General features: G+C 42.2%; 1 protein-coding gene across 1 annotated transcript; it reads left to right on the forward strand.

The window, feature by feature from the left end:
- The first annotated feature begins 513 nt into the window (after positions 1 to 513).
- Positions 514 to 18,562, forward strand: opn8c (opsin 8, group member c). The gene is made up of 4 exons (XM_048250931.1): positions 514 to 683; positions 3,207 to 3,500; positions 16,926 to 17,242; positions 17,607 to 18,562. Exons 1-4 carry the CDS (start codon positions 521 to 523, stop codon positions 18,144 to 18,146), a joined length of 1,314 nt encoding a protein of 437 aa, XP_048106888.1. The 5' UTR covers positions 514 to 520; the 3' UTR covers positions 18,147 to 18,562.
- The last annotated feature ends 3,519 nt before the right edge of the window (positions 18,563 to 22,081 follow it).

Here is a 22,081-nt window from a genome sequence, read left to right on the forward strand (position 1 = left end):
GCTTGGATTTAATGTAAACAATTTCATCATAGCTTTCAGGAGCTTCTGGGAAATGGAGTTGCCTTAATTTATTTAGAGAGTGAACAAACTTATGAAACAGATAAGTATCGTTATGTAATCCATTGATTTCAACAATGTAACTGTAGGCCTATTCTAAATACCAACTATTTAACTTGTAACTGTATCGGAATACAGTTACTCATAATTTGTATTCTGAATACGTAACGCCGGTAGCACTACATGTATTCCGTTACTGCCCAACACTTCATTAATGGGCTCTTAGAAGTGTCTCTCTGCCCTCTACGTTGTGCTGCCACAAATTTGATTCATAAGCAGGATCTGGGTCAAATTACTCTCTGTGATGTAACTTAAGCTATTCGAATGCTTAAGGTTAGGTGTCCGCCCAGCTGTGCAACACGTGACGGAGCACCTGCACACTTGAATGCATTTCCCCTCGCACAAGCTCAAAAGCTGTCACCATTGCATCTTCTTTATAAAGGACTGCGACGGAGGAATCTGAATGGACGTGGTTTATCCCCATCATTGTCCGGGAGGATCGTGTAAAATGGCTCAGAGCTCACCTGACAATAGAACATTAGATTGGACCCGGGGCATCTCTGTTTTTACCTCCAAACTTGCACCCGCGGGTGATATTGGAGTGGGTTTTGCCATCCTAACAGTTGGTGAGTTAGATTTCTCCTGAAATCTTTAATATGGTGAAGATGCATTCGTCTGAGTTGCTCCGTGATGAGAGACTTCTTGGTGTTGTAGCCTATTTAAAGTTCGTTTGGCGATGGATATGGACATGTCCTTATTGCTGTGAAGTTTGTGTTATTTCAAATTATTTATCACTTCAAAGATTACAGTTTTTCCTGAACACAACTGTGATTCTTATAGCACAATTTCTAAAACTATTAATACTTATAGCAAAACCACTCACTGAGTTCGCAAAACTAAAAGCACAAACACTGCTTTGCACTCAGTTGGCAATTTTGTAACACACACTTTGCACAACTGTGCACAATTCACTGCACAGCACTTCTTTTTGCGGAACTGTAAACACAACTCACTGCTTTACACTCAATTTCCAAATGATCAACACACTCCTGGCAAATCATACACATGTATGGCTATTATTTTCACTATTTTGCCAACTATCTGGCACACTTTCTCATGTGAAAACTGTTTTAGATAATTAGTTCACTTTACAATCAGCCTAAGCACTAAGCCACAGGTAATGTACAATGGGTACAATAGAGTGAGAAAGGTAAGAATTAGAGGAGGCTGAAGAATAGGACATGGAGGTGAAGAAGTAGGAGGAAGAAGAGGAGGAAGAGGATGCGGAGGTGAAGAAGTGAGAGGGAGAGAATGACAAGGACAATGAGGTGAAGTTAGAGGAAGAGGACAAGGAGGAGCAAGAGGAGGATGGGGAGAAAGAAATAGCCCTTTTACAGGCAAAAAAAATCAGTCTACATGTGGGGATGTTGTCATGTTAGGCCTGGATACAGCATTCCAGAAGATATTTTCCCCGGTGCCTTGGACTAGAGAACATTGCATGTGATGTAGATGAAATTTTGTGGCCGGACCCAGAGAGACGACACGATGTAGACTGATTTTTTTGTTTTTCTTTGTGAAATTACTATTTTGTGTTTTGACTTGGAAAAAACCCTTGTGTTTGTTTTGATGTGTCTAAATAAACACTAATACTTGATGTTTGGATCCCTGTATGTTTACAGAACTATGACAAAAGTATTACCTCAAACTGACATAGCCTACCTTGTGCACAGAGAAAGCAAAAGCCAGATGTGTTTTTTATTTATACCATTAGTGTGTAGTTGGCACATTGTGTGCTTATTATTGTGATGGCTTGTGTTTACTGTTTGATACGAAAACACCATTTTTACAAAGGTGTGAAGAGTTAAACAAGGTGTGTTAGCTTTTGCAAGAAAACTACAATGTTTTGCTGATTGGGTGAGAGGTTTTGACATTTGTGTGTAGTTTTGCAAAAAAAGCCATAGTTACAAAAAATGTGCTTAAGCAATCAGAAAAAACTGTAAAGGAAGGCGTTTTTTCTCTTACTTGAGGAAACTGTTTTAAATGCTATCTGGTTATTTGACATTATATAGGCTGCTTGTAACTATTCATAAAAGTGTAAATAATAGCCATACATGTGTATAGATTTGCTAGGAGTGTGTTGATCATTTGGAAATTGAGTGTAAAGCAGTGAGTTGTGTTTACAGTTCTGCAAAAAGAGTGCTGTACAGTGGATTGTGCCTACAGTTGTGCAAAGTGTGTTACAAAATTGCAAACTGAGTGCAAAGCAGTGTTTGTGCTTTTAGTTTTGCGAACTCAGTGAGTGCTTTTGCTATAAGTATTAATAGTTTTAGAAATTGTGCTATAAGAATCACGGTTGTGTTTAAGCATACAGAAAAAACTATAATTGACATAGCGGGGACCCGGGGAACAAAGGTACGCTCCAATGGTTCCATCTCAAATGGTTGGAGTGGATATTGTCTTTGAAGATTAGTGTTTTTTAACTCACCAGTCATGTCACCTGTTATAACCCTTAGAACCGTATTACACAGTGCAGTTTGATATCTGGCCGATACCAATACCTATGTGTAAAATAACCGAGGTCAATACTGATATTTTTTTCTTTCTTTGTTTACTGGCTTTTTGTTGTTAATTGTATCCTTTAGTAGAGTGGAAGCAAAACTATTCATAAAAGAAAATAACTGAACCATTTTCAAGTCTTTCATGCCTGCAGAATTGATGCAAAATAACAGATAAACATCAGCCACTGCCATCTGTAAATGTCATTAATATCAGTCGACAAGGCCGATCCCAATGTTGGCTGATATATCAATGCATCTTTACTTCTTAAACCGATTAACTGATTACCAAAATAGTCATTTTAATTTAATATAATAAATAAATAAATAATAATAATATTAATTTAACAGTTGGAAAGTAATCGAATATTTACAAATGCATGAATTAAAGTTTGTGTTCAAAGATTATTGATTAAAATAGTGTTAAAACACTAAAAGTAATGTGTCATACTATAAGAATAGCTGATGAATGAAGTCAAATGCCTCCTCTTTCATCCATTCTCCTCCTCTCATTCCCACCCTTCTCCCCACCTCCTCCTCTCTCCCCACCTCCTCCCCCTCTCCCTCTCTCCCCACCTCCTCCCCCTCTCCCAGTTCTGCTGTCGGTTTTTGGCAACGGCATGGTCCTGGCCACCTCGTACCGGCGCCGGCGCAAGATGATGGGTTCTGAGCTGCTGTGCGTCAACCTGGCGCTAGTGGACTTCCTGGGCTGCGTGTGTTTCTACCCGCTGTCCATCTTCTCGTCCTTCAGCCACGCCTGGCAGGGCGGCTATGCCACCTGCATCTATTACGGCCTGGGCTGCTACATCTTCGGCCTGTGCGGCATGTTCACCATCGCTGCCATCAGCGTCATACGCTACATCAAGACCTGCCATGGCTTCCTCTATGGTAAGACCTCAAATAGAACCTTTGGTGTGAGTTACACACACACTGTTAGATCTGCTCATATTAGAAGAATCTGAATGAAAAGGAAGGTTCACACAGCAAGTCTTAATGCTTAAATCGGATTTTTGGCTCAGATCCGATTTTTTTTTTGGCTGTTCACATTAGGCTACCTTTTAAAATGTGGCCTATGTCAGATTCCAGTTTGAACTTTGTGCGGCAGCGGTTCCAAACTGACCGGCATGCGCAAAATAACAATAACAATGACATCAGCTATGATGTCAGCACATAATTGTGACAAATGTCGATAGGGTGCCCAATTTCTTCCCCGTCAAGGACCAAAAATGAATCGGGGTGGACGGCCGCGGGCCAAATCTAAATGTCCAAGTCGTGGAACATTACATTGAAATTTATGTGTGCAAAATTCTATAAAAGGTAGACATTTTTTTAAGAAAAAAAACACTACTCGTTACTGTGCTTGTTTCTGCACTGTGTTTACAATACTTTTATTAATACTGTTTAATGATTTAACATCCATATCACTGTTTTAAGTAGGCTAGTAGAAATAAACTACAAATCTGTATCAAAATCTTTGAAGAAAAGCATATGGAGCAATTCTATGTCTTGGAAGAAAGTTGAATTTCCATCAATATGAATGAATAATTAATATAAAACACAACATTGACACATTCTTCAGAATCTTTATTTTATCCAGTAATGGAAACCATATTTTTACCAACACAAATGTTGTGTAACACAATGTGTTTCCATAAATCCGAAGTTGAACACATTAAGGAATAGTAAAATAAATATTCAGACCATATTACAGTTTTTCTCGATCGTTTTGATACCTGTGTCAACTCTGACATTGTAAGACATACAGCAAACACCTAGTAAGATACTGTAAATGTCATTGAACTACAACTTTCATCGAAATAGACCTACAGTAAACACCTTTTGTACTATTTTCTCCACCAAATAGGAAATACAGTACTTTGTCTAAATGTGCATTAGATCCATACTTGCAAATAGCAACACAGAACAGACATCTCTTATGTATAATGAATGATTGCTGATTGAAGAATTGTGCAAAGGAGTTTCACACAGGTGTATCAGAGATTCAGACTTATGCAAGGAACCTATACCACCTGTGAAAAGATGTTTTCCTTTTGTATAGTATGGGAAAACCAATAGAGTTTGGGGCTTTTGAATGACACCTGTGTTAACTGTTTTGCAAAAGGGTGTGAGAAATGTGTGAACCCAATGAAAATGTGTGAACACATTCGCAAGAGATGACTTCTGCTGTGCAAAGAAAGTAGTCATGAAGACCAAGTGGGTTCTAGTTTACTTAAGCAGGTAAAAGCAATCGAGAAAAACTGTAATACACATAATTAATAAACAAGATATTAATACAAATAGATTTGATTGAGCAATGGCAATTGGACAATTCAGATTAGTGACTAGTTTCTCAGCCCTCCTCACTATCTGCGCTGACAGAAGCTCAACAGCGCCCCCTATCGCCCCAACTAAAACAATGTTAAACTGTGCTGTGGCCAGATAGTGAACTGCAACCAGTCTTTGATAGAATGTTGATGGCGGGCCAACTTTGGCCCGCGGGCCCCAAATTGGGCAGTCCTGAGCCAGCCTGAGCCTACATTGTAGGATATTTGACGTAAAAGTCGCATGAAATCCTCCGGCCGCACTGAAAACAACAACACCTGGTTCTGATTCAGGACCACATATGGAAGTAGTCTAAATCTGAATCTGCTACCACAAAGTCACTTGACCCCCCAAAAATAAGATTTGTGCCACTTTTGCCTGCAGTCTGAACAAAGCTGTATTGATTGGAACTGAGACATTCAGACGTCAAGTTGATTCTGTCACTAGGCTACTATCGTGTGTTAGTGTATATGTAATAGAGTATAATTGTAAATCATAGTGGAGGCCATAGGTGTATGTTGAGTGCTCGTGGACAGCTCACGGGAGCTTGTGTTGTGAGGTGGACAGGTGTTGAGATCTCCGTACCCACTTAGGAATAGCCTACTTATGTTGGAGATTACTCATGTCTGTTTCGGCTGTGAATGGGTTCACAATTTGACAGTCTGGACGTATTTTTAACTCAGCCTGCGGAGGTGGGGGTCCTCTAGGGCGCTCCCCTCCTTAAAGCTGATTTACTGTCTTATAATTGTATTCACCCTTTGAAACTGTACAGCTGTTTTACCTTGCACATGAGTCTGTGAATTCACAGTAAGCATCCACATTTAGACTTTTGTTACCTTTAATGTTTGAGTATTTATGCACCAAGGTGTAAATCCTTTGAGTTTATTTGCTCTCTGACACTCAGATTGAGCTTATTACTCATCATCTGCTTTTCTCCGTTGGTTTATGGGTTTTTTTTCTTCTTTTTCCCCCCTCACTATTCAGTTCAGTGGCCTTGTTTCGGGCATTTGGGGTGCTCTCCGACTCGGTGTCAACACCTGGCAGGTTATGCCACTTTCTGCTGCTATTCAGTGCAGAGAATGAGACGCAGGAGATTTTCCATATCCCACAACGTCTTATTGACAAAAGGAGTAACTCATAACCCAGGGTACTGAGTTTTTGTTTTTGTTTTTAGGCACAAAAATAGGTAGTACTCACCTTCTGGGTATGGGCAGGTATAAGTATACTCTTTGATTTGGTCTCTGCATTTATCCCAATCCGTGAATTAGTGAAACACACACAGCACACAGTGTACACACAGTGAGGTGAAACACACACTAACCCGAAGCAGTGAGCTGCCTGCTACAGCGGCGCTCGGGGAGCAGTGAGGGGTTAGGTGCCTTGCTCAAGGGCACTTCAGCCGTAGATGTGGGCATGGGAGAGCAGTGCTCAACCACTTCCCCCACCCACATTTTTCCTACTGGTCGGGGATCGAACTGGCAACTCTTCGGTTACAAGCCCGAAGCCCTAACCAGCAGGCCACAGCTGCCCCCAGGTTACGCTGTAGCAGGCTTCTGCAGAGATGCAAGAATGATGCATAAAAGTAGGAAAATTAAATAAATGCAATCAGGAGCAAGACAAAAATCAAACCAGACTTGACTGTCTTTGCTCGATCTCACCGATCGTCTAGATTTATTAGGATACAAAAAGATATAAACTGTGACAAGGAAGCAATCAAGCAAGCTAAATGTTCTAATCTAGGTCTGCCCAACAATTCTACTAACCCATACTGAGATTGCAATGGTTATGCTGTCATATACTGTATATGCCTCCAAGGGGTAGGACTAAGACACAGAGACTTTGGAGTGTTTTTTTCATATCTGGCCATTTGGAAAACTACATTATAAATCAGTATAGAAATCAGTGCTTGTTAAAGACCTGCGTTAAATCCATGTTGATAAAACAAACCTTCACAGAACAAGCCCACTGGTGCAAAGATTGCCCTTTGAGATGTGTTGAACTGCCATCTTGTAGCAGTCTTCTTCATACAAATGATGTTATTAACCCATTGTACCCATCAACCCATTGTCAACTCATCAACCCGTTGTAGCATTGCCTAATCATCAGTATGAGAACAACACACCGTTGGAGGTTAATTACATCAGGGTCAGGGGCGCCTTAATACCACCCGAGGCCCCTGGGCTATATGTTTTTTAAGCCCCCCCCATCATATGGGTGCCAGATAAGCATGAGGGGGCACAAGACATTTGCTAAAATGGGCCATTTTATTCCCCAGCCTAATTATAGTTTTAGAAATGGGCATATAAAATAGCATCTGAGCATGATTCTGAGATTGTATTTTGCATGTGAAAAAACAGACATGCACAAAAGGTGAAGCAAATAGGCTGTTTATAATATTCAGTAACTTCAGTGCTGCACATACAGCGGGGTATAAGTATGGAACACAAACATTTTTTTTCAGTAAGTATACTTCCAATGAGGCTATGTGCATGCCATTTTCACCAGACATTAGTATTAACTAAGATAATCCACCCATGAGTAGTGGAATGACACAGGAAGAAAGTATTGAACACGCCTATTAAAATTTCTCAAATACTTTTTGGAAAAGCCTTTATTTGTAATGACAGCTTCAAAGCATTTTCTGTATACCAAAACTAATCAGTCGCAGTATTCAGGTGTGATTTTGGCCTATTCTTTTAAACAGATACAGTAGTCTTTTAATTTTGAAGATTCCAGGGGTCCCTCTTGTGAATCCTAACCTTTAGTTAACTTCCAAAACTGTTCAATTGGATTTGAGTCAGGGCCTTGTTTTCCTTTCTCTGAAACCAATTGAGAGTTTCCTTTGCTGAATGCTTTGGATCATTGTCCTGCTGGAAGGTCTAGCCATGTCTCATCCTCATCATCCTGGTTGATGGCAAGAACAAAATGACTCCATTCATCATTCCTTCAACTGTATGAAGTCTGCCAATACCATGAGATGAAAAACAGCCCCACACCATGATGCCTCCACCTCCAAACTTCACTGTTGGTATGGTATTTTTAGGGTGATGCACAGTGCCATTTCTCCTCCAAATATGGTGTGTAGTATGACATCCAAAAATTTGCTCTCACCTGACCAGAATACATTCAATCAGTATTTCATAGGCTTGTCCAAATGTTGTGTAGCAAACTTTCAATGAGCTTCGACATGTTTTTTTTTCAGTAATAGAGTCATGCAGGGTGTGCGTGCATAGAGGTCATGGCGGTGGAGTGCATCACCTATGATTTTCTCTGTAACAATTGCACCTGCTGCCTCCAAGTCTTTTTCCGAGTGGTCCTTAGCTCTTGGGCTACTCTTCTGACTATCCTTCTGACTTCCTGGTCAGAAATCTTGCGAGGAGATCCTGTGCATGGCCGGTTGATAATGCAGTGATGTTCCTTCCACTTGCAGATAATGGCTCCAATACTGCTTACTGGATGATTCTTAACTTTTTAAATGCATCTGAAATCAGTTTCCTTGATATGTTTTGCAACAATAAGGTTGCAAATGTCTTGGGAAAGCTCTTTGCTTTTACCCATCATGAAATGTGGACAATGTCCAAATCAAAATGTCAAAAAAGAAAACTCATATAGATTGCAAATACCCAAAGGATCACACTGTAATGAAAATAGATATTTATAGAATATTCTTTACCACACCCCTCCCTCCCCCATTGGCACTTTGTGTCCATTTGTGAGCCTCTGTTTACATTAGATAAATCAATACATGTGCATCTAAATACCTGTCTCTGCCTGCCTGTCTCTCACTTTCCTTCTGTCTGACTGATAGATAGATTACATCAGTGGTTCTTAAACTTCTTGTCTGGTGACCCCCGAAAAACATGGACCAAGTCTTGTGACCCCCTTCTTTCCAACCGGCAAAATTTGGTTTTCAAATGTTGCGAGATGGGCAATGGAAGCAGAAGCAGACATTTTTTTTCTCTCTTAGGTAGGTTATGTCAACACCAAAGGCATTAAAGCAACACCAAAGAGTTTTTTGTACCTTAAAATAATGTTTCCAAAATTGTTTCCGTGGTTCATCAACTCGTAACAGGATGAACGGCACTTCTGCATTCGCTTCGCGGCCCTCTATCGGCTGTAACCGCACTATGTAAGTTTGCCAGATCGGGTAGCGGGTTTGTAGTTCGATGGAATGAGACATACTGTAAGAAACTACAAATTTGACTTGCATGATGTTGCAATACATCGTACTTTCATAAAATCATGCAACATATTCTACCTTGTCTATGAACATTGTTATTTGCAAAGCCGTTGTTGGATAAACAAATAGCGTGCGTACGACAGAGGAAAGGTTCTTTGGTGTTGCTTTAATGTCAATGGCAGCCTTTGACAACCTGATTTATATTACATCCAAAGGATAACTAGCACTCATCCAATGTATAACTGGAACTCCTGTGGCAAAAAAGACTGCATAGTGTTCTGTCACTAGTAAGCTTATGTACAGCATCTTCAAGTTCATCATTGCAAGAGGCGCTGGCAAATATTTGAGTTTGCGTTAACAGAGTATCCACTTTCTGAGGAACATTATCGGAACACTGGGAATTGGAAGCCTACATCTAGGGCTACTGAAAATCCCAGTTTTTAAAACAAACAGGTTGGTCTAAAAACCTTTAGGAAAATAATAATAATAATTCACACTGAAAATCATTTTGCGACTCCTCCAAGATGTTCGGCGACCCCCAGTTTAAGAACTACTGGATTAGATTACAACCAAACTATTGATTGCACCTATTGATTCCAACCAAATTAATGCTGAAGTGTCCTACTGGTTAGGGCTTTAGACTTGTAACTGGAGGGTTGCTGGTTTGAACCCCGACCTGTAGGAACGGCTGAAGTGCCCTTGAGCAAGGCACCTAACCCCTCACTGCTCCCCGAGCGCCGCTGTAGCAGACAGCTCACTGCGTCGGATATCTATGATAGTGAAGCAAAACGAAAAGTTGGTGAAGCAGTCTGATTCACTGTAATTCTCTGTTCCACCGCGGGTGACGATGGCGCTGTTGTCACTCACAGGGACGTGCACAGGGGGGTTGCTCAGGTTGCCCGGGCAACTGCCCATATGCTCTTCTTGACTCATGTTGCCCTTCCAGGGGGGAAATAAATACATAAATCGTACAATGGATGCAGAATTTTACGTAGGCCTAGATAAAAAGAAATCGCAAAGCCTCATTCACTTCCATTCGGGCACCGAAAATGTCAGTAGGGGAAGGGCAAACTCTGTTTACGTGGCTGCAGCGCTGCATTAGCCTGGCGGGTCTGGGCACTCACCGTTCGCAGTGCTCAGTCCGAGGGACGGGATAATCAGTTGTCTTTCAAATTCCCTCTGCACGCAATAGGACGCAATAGGATATTTGTTTTCAAGTAGCAGGGAATTCAAGCCAAACCGTTGCAACTCTGCCATCAATCATTATGTTAAGCCCACCAAACGACTCTATACACGATTTCAATGCCTGATTAAGTTTCGATTTCTGGAGCTCACAAGCCAACGGAGAGTTGCTAGACTAGCCCTGGCTGCCGCTAGGGGCGCGTCTAGATTTCTAGGCTAGCGCTGCATGCGACCGGCACCTGAACTGAGCCTGCATTAGCGGCCCTAGAAGGAGATTGTCGCGGTTGTCGGGTGAGACAACTCAACGTTGTCGGAAAAGGTGAGTTTGTGATGTATAACAAACGAACGATCATCATCATCAAGTTTTATGAAATTAATTAAAATATTCATAAATCCAGACTGAGTTTGCCACCTTTAGCCTAATTAGACAGATAGCTTGCAGACAAGCAGCCCGTTATCACATAGCCTATAAGCTACTATTTTTTTGGTAGGCATTAGGCAAACATGTCTGCTGATAGTTTCTCACATTTCGTTTTAGCAAGAAGAATGAATGATGAAAGTAATGCATTACATTAATTATTTTATTCAAAATGGTTAAATGCTAGCCTGGCGGGTATTTTTTGAAGTCAAGATGCCCACTGAAAAGAGTCAGATTCAGGAGAGGGAGAGACAATTCAGGGAGGCAGCAATCACTGCAGGGTTGGCTGGGAAAAAGCCAACCAGCAGGTGAGACAGAGACTTTGCACTGTGATAAAGGCACTGTGATAAAGATGACATGACACTGTGTAGACAAATTGATTAATTAATCAGACTCATATTTTAGCCTACTAATGGCAATGTTTCATAATTACATTACATTTAAGATGAGGAGCAGTCACAAGCCTCCAGACTATGTGAGGAAAATGTGGACAAGGAGCTGCTGGATGACCTCCCTCGGCAGCCTGTACCTCTCAATGATCGCCCGATCATTGTACACCTCGAGGGGATCGTGATTTACTTGAAGTGCGGCGTTAAGTCGCACAAGGCCACTCCGGGGACGCCTCTGCCTCTCTCTCTCTCTCTCTCTCTCTCTCTCTCTCTCGCACGGAGCGCGAGCACTCGCTGTCTTCCAGCCATGGTTTGCTCTGCAAGCCTACATTGACTCTAAGGATATATAGGTCCATATAGTAATCTGCAAAACATGCGGATGATTAACGATGATTGGTGTTGAGGCTGTGATGCATCATGTGGATGTCATCAGATACACAACAATTAGGAGTAATTACACACACTGGCTTATATGTGAGGGTTCATGTCTACAGCAGGTCACACACCAGTGCACAGGTGACTGTGATGAGCCATTAGGCTTGTGTGTGGTTCACATCAAGGCACTTCATGATGATTGTATGCAAAGGACTCATTTGCCTAATTCCTCTGGCCACTGGAACATGCCAGGCAATATAATGGATATGTAAGTAGTAAAGGTTGTGTGTTGCATGCAGTGTTTGGCCATGTTCTTTATGCCCTCAGACACATGCAACAAAGAAGACTTCATTAAATGATTACTGGAACTGTATATTGGTAATGTATGCTTTGAGGACTGATGGTTCACATGTGACACAGTGGAAATGGGCAAGCATTTAGCACCCTTTAAGCATTTAGACATTTCAATGTGATTTGCTCATAACATTCCACACTGATGTCCTTACACCTTGTAGGCTCTTAACAACTAGGTCATATTCTAGAATATGGAATGATGACATGGAAGGCACAGTGTGTGGTGCAAGACACAATTTAATAGTGGGGCTCACTGGGGCCACCTGGAAAGAGATGAAGAGTATGCATGTGAAATTACATTCACAAAGTAAAGACCAATCACTCCAAACAGTTTGCTCATGTCTGATGTGTCATTCACACATTCCCAATACATTACATAATTACGTATCACCTTGCTGCTCAGGGAGGATGATAGGCACAGAGATAGTGGGCGAGCCAACTTCTCCAGTGCCACCTGTCGAGCCAGCAGGTCCAACTTGGCCCTCTTCATATATAGCACCTGCTGCTGGTACTCGGCATCCCTCTTGGATGCCTCTCTGGTCAGGCCACACAGCTCCCTCAGCAGGCCCAGCTTCTCCCTCTCCAGCTGCACCAGGTCGTGGCTGCACTGGCAGCTGGTAGCAGCAGGGGCAGCAGCAGCATCAGGAGCAGCAGCAGGAGCAGCAGCAGCAGCAGCAGGAGCAGCAGCAGCAGCAGCAGCAGGAGGAGCAGCAGCAGGAGTGAGGGGGCTCCTGGGTTCCTGGGATGGGGGTGGTGGCTCCATCGAGGTCCCTGGCTGTGGATGTATGCCCCCCATCACATCGACCCCCCCAGGGATGCCCGACGACGCAGTTGTCCACAGGATACACAGGGCCATCTCCTCCTCGGGGGGTAAGGGATGGTGCAGAGCTGCTGCCTCCACCTGTTGCTGCTATTTGTTGCCTATTTGCAGCTGCCTTTTTCTTTGCAAGACTGGCAAAGTCCTGCCACTTTTTGCGGAGATCCGCTCCAGATCTCCTGGTCCCCGACACAGCGGCCATCTTGTCCGCTATTTGTGCCCACACCTTCTGCTTTTGCAGGTTGGTGAGGGCACCTTTGAAGCGGTCAAATATAACACCTTTGTGCGCCTCTATTTCCTCTATTAGGAGGCGCACCTCATCGGGCCTGAAGCTCTGCATTCGTCTTCTATCCATTTTTCTTCTCTCCAACACCGTCCTTGTTGATTGTGGCCATTATATAGACAAGTCATCTCACGTGAGCAATTACAACGAAGGTTAATTAAATCACCTACATTTCATCCCAAAATATTTTTTTAATTTAGCATGCTGTTGTGAAAGGAGATGTGGTAATGGAGATGTGCATTAATTTCAGAAAGAAAATTACTGTTTTATTTAGGACACTTCCTTCCGTAGACGCCCTTAAGAGCGTCTTAAGAGCAGTGCACGCGCATTCACGCTACGAGCATGTTCGGGGAACAGTCGGAAAAACCAAACGAACGATCGTAAGATGAATCGTAGAAAACCCTCTTAAGAGCGTGTCTCCGTCGTTATCGGGGAAGTGGGCCCTGGCTCGTCAGGCTAGGTTGAAGCAGCCTAAGGTTGAAGTGGACCTAAACACTGTTTCACAAGTGCTGTAGTGGTGTCCATATTGTAGGCCTAAACCAAACTATTTGTAACCCAAAACAATTCACAAAGATTTAGACTGCTTGTCTTTTTCGAACTTCAGAGCGCTATTCTCAGTGTCAGATTGAATTTACAAACGCACCCTAAATTTTACGCTCGTTTTACTACATAGTGTGCTCATTTTACTAAATCTTCCACACTTTTTTGCACAAAAAATAGCACAATTTTGCTAAATGCTCAGAAAATGTAGCTGTATGTCCATGATTTAGTAAAATGAGGATACTATTTAGTAAACCGGGCACACAATTTACTAAATTTGTGCACAGAATCTAGTAAAATGAGAGGACGATTTAATACAAACGACCACACATTTTAGTGAAATGAGTGCACATTCATCCAAAATAGCTGAAATAAATAAAATATATATTTAGAATTATAGCTTGGGTCTTGAGGATGTCAGAACCTTGCCTGGGGACAATAATTAAATGAGTGTTGGCTAACAATCTCCCAACACCTGGTGTCCATTGGGATGGACATTAAACTTTGAAAAAATCCTGTACTACACTGTTATGAAATATATTCAAACTAACTTCAGATATTATCACCTGCAATGGTTAGAATTATACAGAGTGCAAATTGGTTAGGCTATCATAAACGTAAATTCATATTGATGAGGGAAAAAAGATGCTTACTCCTGTTCCTATCTAGCTTCAGAGCCATGCTTGTGTTGTTTGATGTCTGAAGTGCTCTCAGATCAAGTTACAGGTCATAACTGCATACTGATTGGGTCATCAGGATCCAATCAGTAGCAAAGCATAATTAAAATGGTGAAACCACATATTTTCATTGGTTTAGACCCAAAAATATATCATGTCCATTCCAATGGACCTGGGGTCCAAAAGGGTTAACTTTTTAAATGCATCTGAAAATTATATGTTTTGCAACAATAAGGTTGCAAAGGTCTTGGGAAAGCTCTTTGCTTTTACCCATCATGAAATGTGGACAATGTCCAAACCAAAATGTCAAAAAAGAAAACTCATATAAATTGCAAATACCCAAAGGATCACACTGTAATGAAAATAGATATTTATAGAATATTCTTTACCACACCCCTCCCTCCCCCATTGGCACTTTGTGTCCATTTGTGAGCCTCTGTTTACATTAGATAAATCAATACATGTGCATCTAAATACCTGTCTGTCTCTCACTTTCCTTCTGTCTGACTGATAGATAGATTACATCAGTGGTTCTTAAACTTCTTGTCTGGTGACCCCCGAAAAACATGGACCAAGTCTTGTGACCCCCTTCTTTCCAACCGGCAAAATTTGGTTTTCAAATGTTGCGAGATGGGCAATGGAAGCAGAAGCAGACATTTTTTTTCTCTCATTGGTAGGTTATGTCAACACCAAAGGCATTAAAGCAACACCAAAGGGTTTTTTGTACCTTAAAATAATGTTTCCAAAATTGTTTCCGTGGTTCATCAACTCGTAACAGGGTGAACGGCACTTCTGCATTCGCTTCGCGGCCCTCTATCGGCTGTAACCGCACTATGTAAGTTTGCCAGATCGGGTAGCGGGTTTGTAGTTCGATGGAATGAGACATACTGCAAGAAACTACAAATTTGACTTGCATGATGTTGCAATACATCGTACTTTCATAAAATCATGCAACATATACCTTGTCTATGAACATCGTTATTTGCAAAGCCGTTGCTGGATAAACAAATAGCGTGCGTGCGACAGAGGAAAGGTTCTTTGGTGTTGCTTTAATGTCAATGGCAGCCTTTGACAACCTGATTTATATTACATCCAAATGATAACTAGCACTCATCCAATGTATAACTGGAACTCCTGTGGCAAAAAAGACTGCATAGTGTTCTGTCACTAGTAAGCTTATGTACAGCATCTTCAAGTTCATCATTGCAAGAGGCGCTGGCAAATATTTGAGTTTGCGTTAACAGAGTATCCACTTTCTGAGGAACACTGTGAATTGGAAGCCTATATCTAGGGCTACTGAAAATCCCAGTTTTTAAAACAAACAGGTTGGTCTAAAAACCTTTAGGAAAATAATAATAACAATTCACACTGCAAATCATTTTGTGACTCCTCCAATATGTTCGGCGACCCCCAGTTTAAGAACCACTGGATTAGATTACAACCAAACTATTGATTGCACCTATTGATTCCAACCAAATTAATGCTGAAGTGGCCTACTGGTTAGGGCTTTGAACTTGTAACTGGAGGGTTGCTGGTTTGAACCCCGACCAGTAGGAACGGCTTAAGTGCCCATGAGCAAGACACCTAACCCCTGCTCCCCAAGTGCTGCTGTCCCCATATTTTTTTGTTTTTCAATGGGAAAGATATTTTTTTGGTGAAGCAAGATTCACTGTGCTTCACCTGTAATCTTATTTAGAAAAAGCCTCCTCTAGTGTGTATTTCTGTTTCAAAGCTATGATTATTATAATATTTTTTTGTTTTTCTAACATCAGCTATGTGTTTTCTAACATCAGCTAGGGGGGAAAGCTTGCTAGCGGTCTCCCCACCACGGGCTAACGTTAGTGACTCGCTGAGTCCTAGCAAGATGGATTCGACGGAAGTTTCAGGCGATGAGCATCGTTGACATAGAGATCGCAACTTAAAGGATTTTTTACAGTTTTTTGAAATGAGGACCTATGAGTGAATGCAGAGGGGAGACCAAGAGACGTCCTGTGAAATTAACACAGTTGGTGGGTGCTACGGTAAGGATAAACTTGTTCCATGTAGAGAAAGGCGTTCCTAAAGCCACTCATTGGTACATGTTGTACGGGTGAGTGTACGATGATTTACGAGACATCTCGAAAGCAGCATATGCATTAGAAAGTGCACCTTCTCAACGTAGCCGTCCTGTCACTGATGTGTTATTATAACATTAGCCTATGTTATGGATGTGTTATAAAGTCTTGGCTTCCCATTTTAAATCCTCAACTTTGTCAAAGACAATTCAGAACAATCTGATTGAAGCTAAATTTCAACTACCATTTAAAAACGAAATAGACACTGATTGATTCAGAAAAAAATCTAGGATTATTCAGTGTATCAGGAGGCAAATGTCAAGTGGATTTTTACTTTTGTAGAGAAGGAAGGCAGTGACAGAAACAAACTGGTTGGTCAAACAAATGCCAGAGCAGCAGTCATGGTATAATTTCTTAATGTATCCCAGAGGCAAGAATGTGTCTCTTAATAGGCTACTGAATTTGACATTGGCCATTTGTGGCCTGTAGGCTACTTTGAGATGGTGGTAAACAGGTCTTGATTTCTCAACAAATTACTCTGAGCTCTCTGACTGATCACACAACATAGCTTTGAGTGCTGAGTGTGTTTCACTAATTCACGGATTGGGATAAATGCAGAGACCAAATTTCCCTCACGGGATCAAAAGAGTATATATACTTATATATACTATATATAACCGCACTTATGTATCTGTCTGTTTCTGTTTCTCATGGTCTGCTAGGGGCTAACGTCCAGCTGCTGTGTGTCTCCACGTGGCTGCTGGCCACCGTGTGGTCCGTGCTGCCACTGTTCGGCTGGGGGGAGTACGTGCCCGAGCCTTACGGCCTGTCCTGCACCATCGCCTGGCGTCGCTACCACACGTCAGTCAAGGACGCCGTCTACGTCATCTGCTCATTCGTCTGCTTTGTGCTAGTGCCCGTGCTGCTCGTCGTGGCCTCGCAGGTCATGATCCTGCGCAAGGTCTATCACATCTCCTACTCGCTGACCATGCATGGTATCCACAACAACCTCAAGAACACAGAGAAACGCCTGGCCGTGGTGAGAGAAAGAGAGAGAGAGAGAGTGAAAGAGAGAGTGAAAGAGAGAGATGTAAAGAGAGATGCTGCACTGGACTGTGTATACTGTATTCCTACAGTAACAAAATGGTTCTACTGTACAGTTGGGTGAAACATTATGGTTCTACAGTTGGGTGAATAAGACTGTTGATGAATGTAGCAGTTGGAAAAGCTAAGATGGGCTGATTGATGAAACGATGATGGCAAAGTATAAAATGTTGCACTCCATGTACAATGTGCTCTACAGATACATATAGATTTAGCAGTCAATGTCGGTAAATGAATGTATAAAATGTGACTTGTCTTGGCATTCTATCTATCTATCTATCTATCTATCTATTCCTTAGATGTTCTTCTGCATCAGCATGGGTTTCATTGTGGCCTGGACCCCATACACAGTGGTCTCCTTCCTCTACATCTTCCACAAGCAGGACACGTACATGGCCCCGGCTGGCTTCGTCTTCCCAGCACTCTTTGCCAAGTCCTCCCACGTCTACAACCCTGTCATTTACTTCTACTTCAACAAAGCCTTCCGCCAGGAGCTCAAAGTCATGCTCCGGTCCCTGTGTCCAGGAATGGTGTCTAACCGCGTCGAGGTCCTCCCCGCACCGGTCAACCAGGGCCCCGTCGTGCCGGCCATCCAGATCCAGCTGCAGGAGCTGCAGCAAGGGAGAGTCAGGCGAGCGGACGGTGGCGTCGGCGGCCGAGTCCGTGGGGTGATAAGCCTGGTGAAGTCGCACAGCCACAGCGAGAAAAGCTGTAAGAGTTCCTCGTCTGCCGGGAAGGAGGGCCCGCTGTGCCCCTCCTGCTGCATTCCCAAGAGCCGGGTGGCACCGCTGGTCCCAGGGCCCGGCTCCGTGCACGAGTTCCTGCCCATCTCCAGCTGATCCAGCAGAGGGCGCTATGAGGTGTGCTGTCGGAGGGCAGGAGGGCTCTGGGCCCATGTTGGATTACTGGGTCGGGCAATTGACCTGGAGTCTGCCCCTAAAAAGTGGCTTGCAGTCAAAGTGACTGTGCTGCTCAGGTTGGTGAGAGAGCTTGAGAGCTTCACAAGACAATGACAGGGGCAGCACAAGCTTAGGTTAGAAAACCATCCGTCCACAGTCTTGAATTATTTATTGAACAACAGACATTACATTAGTATGTTGCATTATTACCTTCACCTTACTGAAGTTATCTTGATGCATCTGTCAACATTTTTCTATTATTAGATACTATTTATGGTCTACTAGTGTCAAAACTGCTAGAGAATGTTGTACCCACAAGTAAGCCAATATTTAGAAGAACTGCTCTCACATCTTCAGTGGCGTTTTCTCCTGGAAGCCAAGGGAAGCAGGCTCCCCCTATCTTTTCCGACAATCGCTGTTGTAAATAAAACATTTAATCGTTTTACGGTTTTGTTCATTCTTGTTGTGCTGTCATCTCCCGAGTGAAACAGCGCCCCCATAAATTGTATGTAGTGAATGTGGTGACAGTATTACACTCCCGTCGTCTCCAAGTGGGAGTTGGAATCACTAAAGTAACATGTACATTTAAAAATGTTTAAGATGTCACTGTCAAACTGTCATTCATCAGCACCATAGAAAGGGAACCCATCCTCCTCATCTATCCCTTCCTGTCTATCAGTCATTTCAGGGTCCCCGCGGATCCTTAAAAAGTCTTAAATACAACTTTCGGTTTTTAGGGCCTAAAGTCTTAAATTGTCTCGAATGTCTTGAATTTTTGAAAGGGAGGTATTACATTTTCGTATGGGACCGCCGAGCAAGTGAAATGTCTCCCTCCGGTTTTGTGTATTTATTTTTAACCGCACTTGACCAGTGTACCTTTTGGGGGAAGCATTTGTTCTGTGTGGGTGTCATCTGCATTCTGTAGATCAAGAAGTAGAAGGCTATAAGTGTAGTGGTTGCGGAGTGAAGATGTTTTTCACGTGTGTATCACTAAAGGTGTGAAAACGGCGAGAAAAAATATGCCTGTCTCTTATCCAAAGTTCAGAGGTGGATAAACTGAGTTTATTTGCGTTTAGCCTCCACTACATCCCTGAACCTAAGGGATTGACATTTTCATTAAAGCAGTTATTTTAGAGTGCATTACACCTTTGGTCGGCAATATTGGGCTTAAGGAAGCTTTGGTGTTGAAGATCTTGATTGGAAGTTGTTTATTATTTTTGTCCCTGAAGTGGAGAAAAATAATTGGCTTGTTGATATGTGGGTGTGTGATTGTGACAATAACAAGCAGAGAATGGCATTGATTATTATATCTCCTGTTGCTATGCTCTTTTCAAGTGCAGGCCTTTCATGAGAAATCAGATTTCACCCGCTCAATGTGAGGCGTGTCTGGAGCCTGTGACTCGAGAACAAAAATTGGATGGTGACATGCTTGGAAACACAGAAATATGACTTTCCCGACAAGACAACCTGTTTATTTTTGTCATTATTGTTGAAAGTTTTATTGTGATTAGACTATGTCCACTGTTAAACATGTAAACAGAATTTGAATCCACAAGATAGGCATCATTTCTTGTCTGCACTTTCTGAAAATGATTGCATTTCTGAAGAATAGTTTGCTTTCTTATTTTGTACAATCTTTAAGATTTGAAAAATGAAGTTGTCTTTAAAATTCTGAAGTTACTCAAACAATATCAAACAATATTTGTCAAAATCTGACATTTAAATGTTCTGCTCTGTTTCTCATGATCATTTTTACAAAAATAAATGCCCATAGTGATGACTGTCCATGGATTTTTCAAAAATCTAAAATATTTTTTGCTAATTGCTAAAATAATAAGCAATGGCAACAAAATGTGATAGGGAAGTCACAAGCATACGAGATTCAAAAAAAGTTATTGAATACTGCTTTAGACTCCTATACATTTAATGTACAAAGGCAACGTTTCGACCCTGCTGGGTCTTCTTCAAGCAAATGAGTGTTGCGGACATTATACAGCATATATAATACACTGTATATTTTTTTTCACATGCATGCACGCTCAATATTGTTTCTGATTTTCATTGTGACAGTGACGTGCTGAGTGACTTTGTCCTCTGGTTAGCCCCACAGCCACATCCATGTTCTTCCTTCAAGCCTTTCATAGTTTTCAGCGTATTGTTCAGTTCCTAGAGCTGCCGTACAAGTAGATGGCTCTTCACATAGTCCATGATGTCCTCTGTATATAGCCTTTGCCTCTCTCTTCTGCACAGGTCTATCTTTCCTACTGTTCTTTAACCTACTTTCTTTTCCCTTCTCTATATCCCTACATTCATTTTGCTTTTCTATGCTCAGCAGTCCAGATAAATGAAGTTGCCCTTCAGTTCACCTATTCCATATACCTTCTAATTTCCCATCTATACATTCAGATTCATACTTTCTCTACATGTCCCTTAAACACCCTGGATTCTCTACCCCTCTAGGTAGGTTAATAGCTTTACTCTTACTGCTCCCCATATCAGTGTCCCCTTGATATTTATTTCCAATTACCTTATCAGATAGGCTACCCAATGTTCTCAGGCTTATTTTGCGCATAACCAAAATTACTACCTACACATAGGCAGTAAAGCCACTATCACTGGCAGGAAATAGTGCACTCTTCCACCTCAGCCTTAGGCAGGAAAACCCTCTACTGCCATCACAGGTAGGAAAACCCTCTACCTCTATTATAGGTAGGAAAACCCTCCGCCTCTATTATAGGTAGGAAAACCCTCCGCCTCACCCTTAGGCAGGAAAACCCTCTACCTCCATCACAGGAAAACCCTCTACCTCCATCACAGGTAGGAAAACCCTCTACCTCCATCACAGGTAGGAAAACCGTGTACACAACCACTACCCCTCTCATGGGTAGTACAGGCCTTTCCCTATTTTACCAACTTCAAGTGTAAAATCAGGCACTCACCACCAAGTTGTCTGTGACCACCAAATCCAGTCGTTACCGTATCCAAGACACAGGAGGATTCCCTCTGGCCAGGCTGGGTGCCGCAGAGCAGTATTTGTTGCTGATGACGGCCTTCTCCCAAGATCACAAAGAGATCTCCCTGCAGTCAACATGGTTGGGGTCCTACGCCGTTGGTCCTCCTCTCTGTGCCTCAAAGATAGGTATCCCATCCTCGTCGCCATTTTATGTGGCCAAAATTAATCCAAGACAACTGGTGTGAGACTGCAGCTTTATTCATGATACCGGGAGCATGTTACCCACATGAAATGTCAAAGTGACAAACCCACCCATCTGTGGGTGAAGCCAACTCTTATACTCTTAACACACACCCACGGAAAATCACAAGTCGTCACCCACCAGTGATCATCTAACCATCTGTTTTTTTAACAGAGATAAGAAATGTTTACAACCCCTAAATCCTGATGGTCACCATCAGTTTGATGACACAGGGGTTATCTTAGCACTCCTAAGTCAAAACATTCTTACAGAATGGTTTCAGATGACACAGGGGTCAGAGTCAGAGGATGGTAACCAGATTTCACTACATATATGTAAGGCATACTAAACATTCAATGAGAGACATATAAAAATGATCCCACACAAGATTTAGTGGAATCCCTGTTCCATACGGTCTCGCATGCAAGCAGATTCCTTAAAATGCGCCGCTGACTATCAAAATACCTATGCACTGTTTAAAGTTGTGCTGCTTGCTGTTAAAGGGAATGACAGATGTAATTCTCATTGGTTTAAAGGATGTTACACCCAAAACACACCCATGACTGATTAAGAAACATAAGAACAACCCTTTTGCGCCCGGCGCCCAGCGATTGATCACAGAATAACACAAGTGAATATGGACTGGCCACGCCTTTAGTGTCAATAAACTTTGCGCCTCTG

Source organism: Alosa alosa, chromosome 8 (genome assembly GCF_017589495.1).
Source record: "Alosa alosa isolate M-15738 ecotype Scorff River chromosome 8, AALO_Geno_1.1, whole genome shotgun sequence".
NCBI classification, from domain to species: Eukaryota; Metazoa; Chordata; class Actinopteri; order Clupeiformes; family Clupeidae; genus Alosa; species Alosa alosa.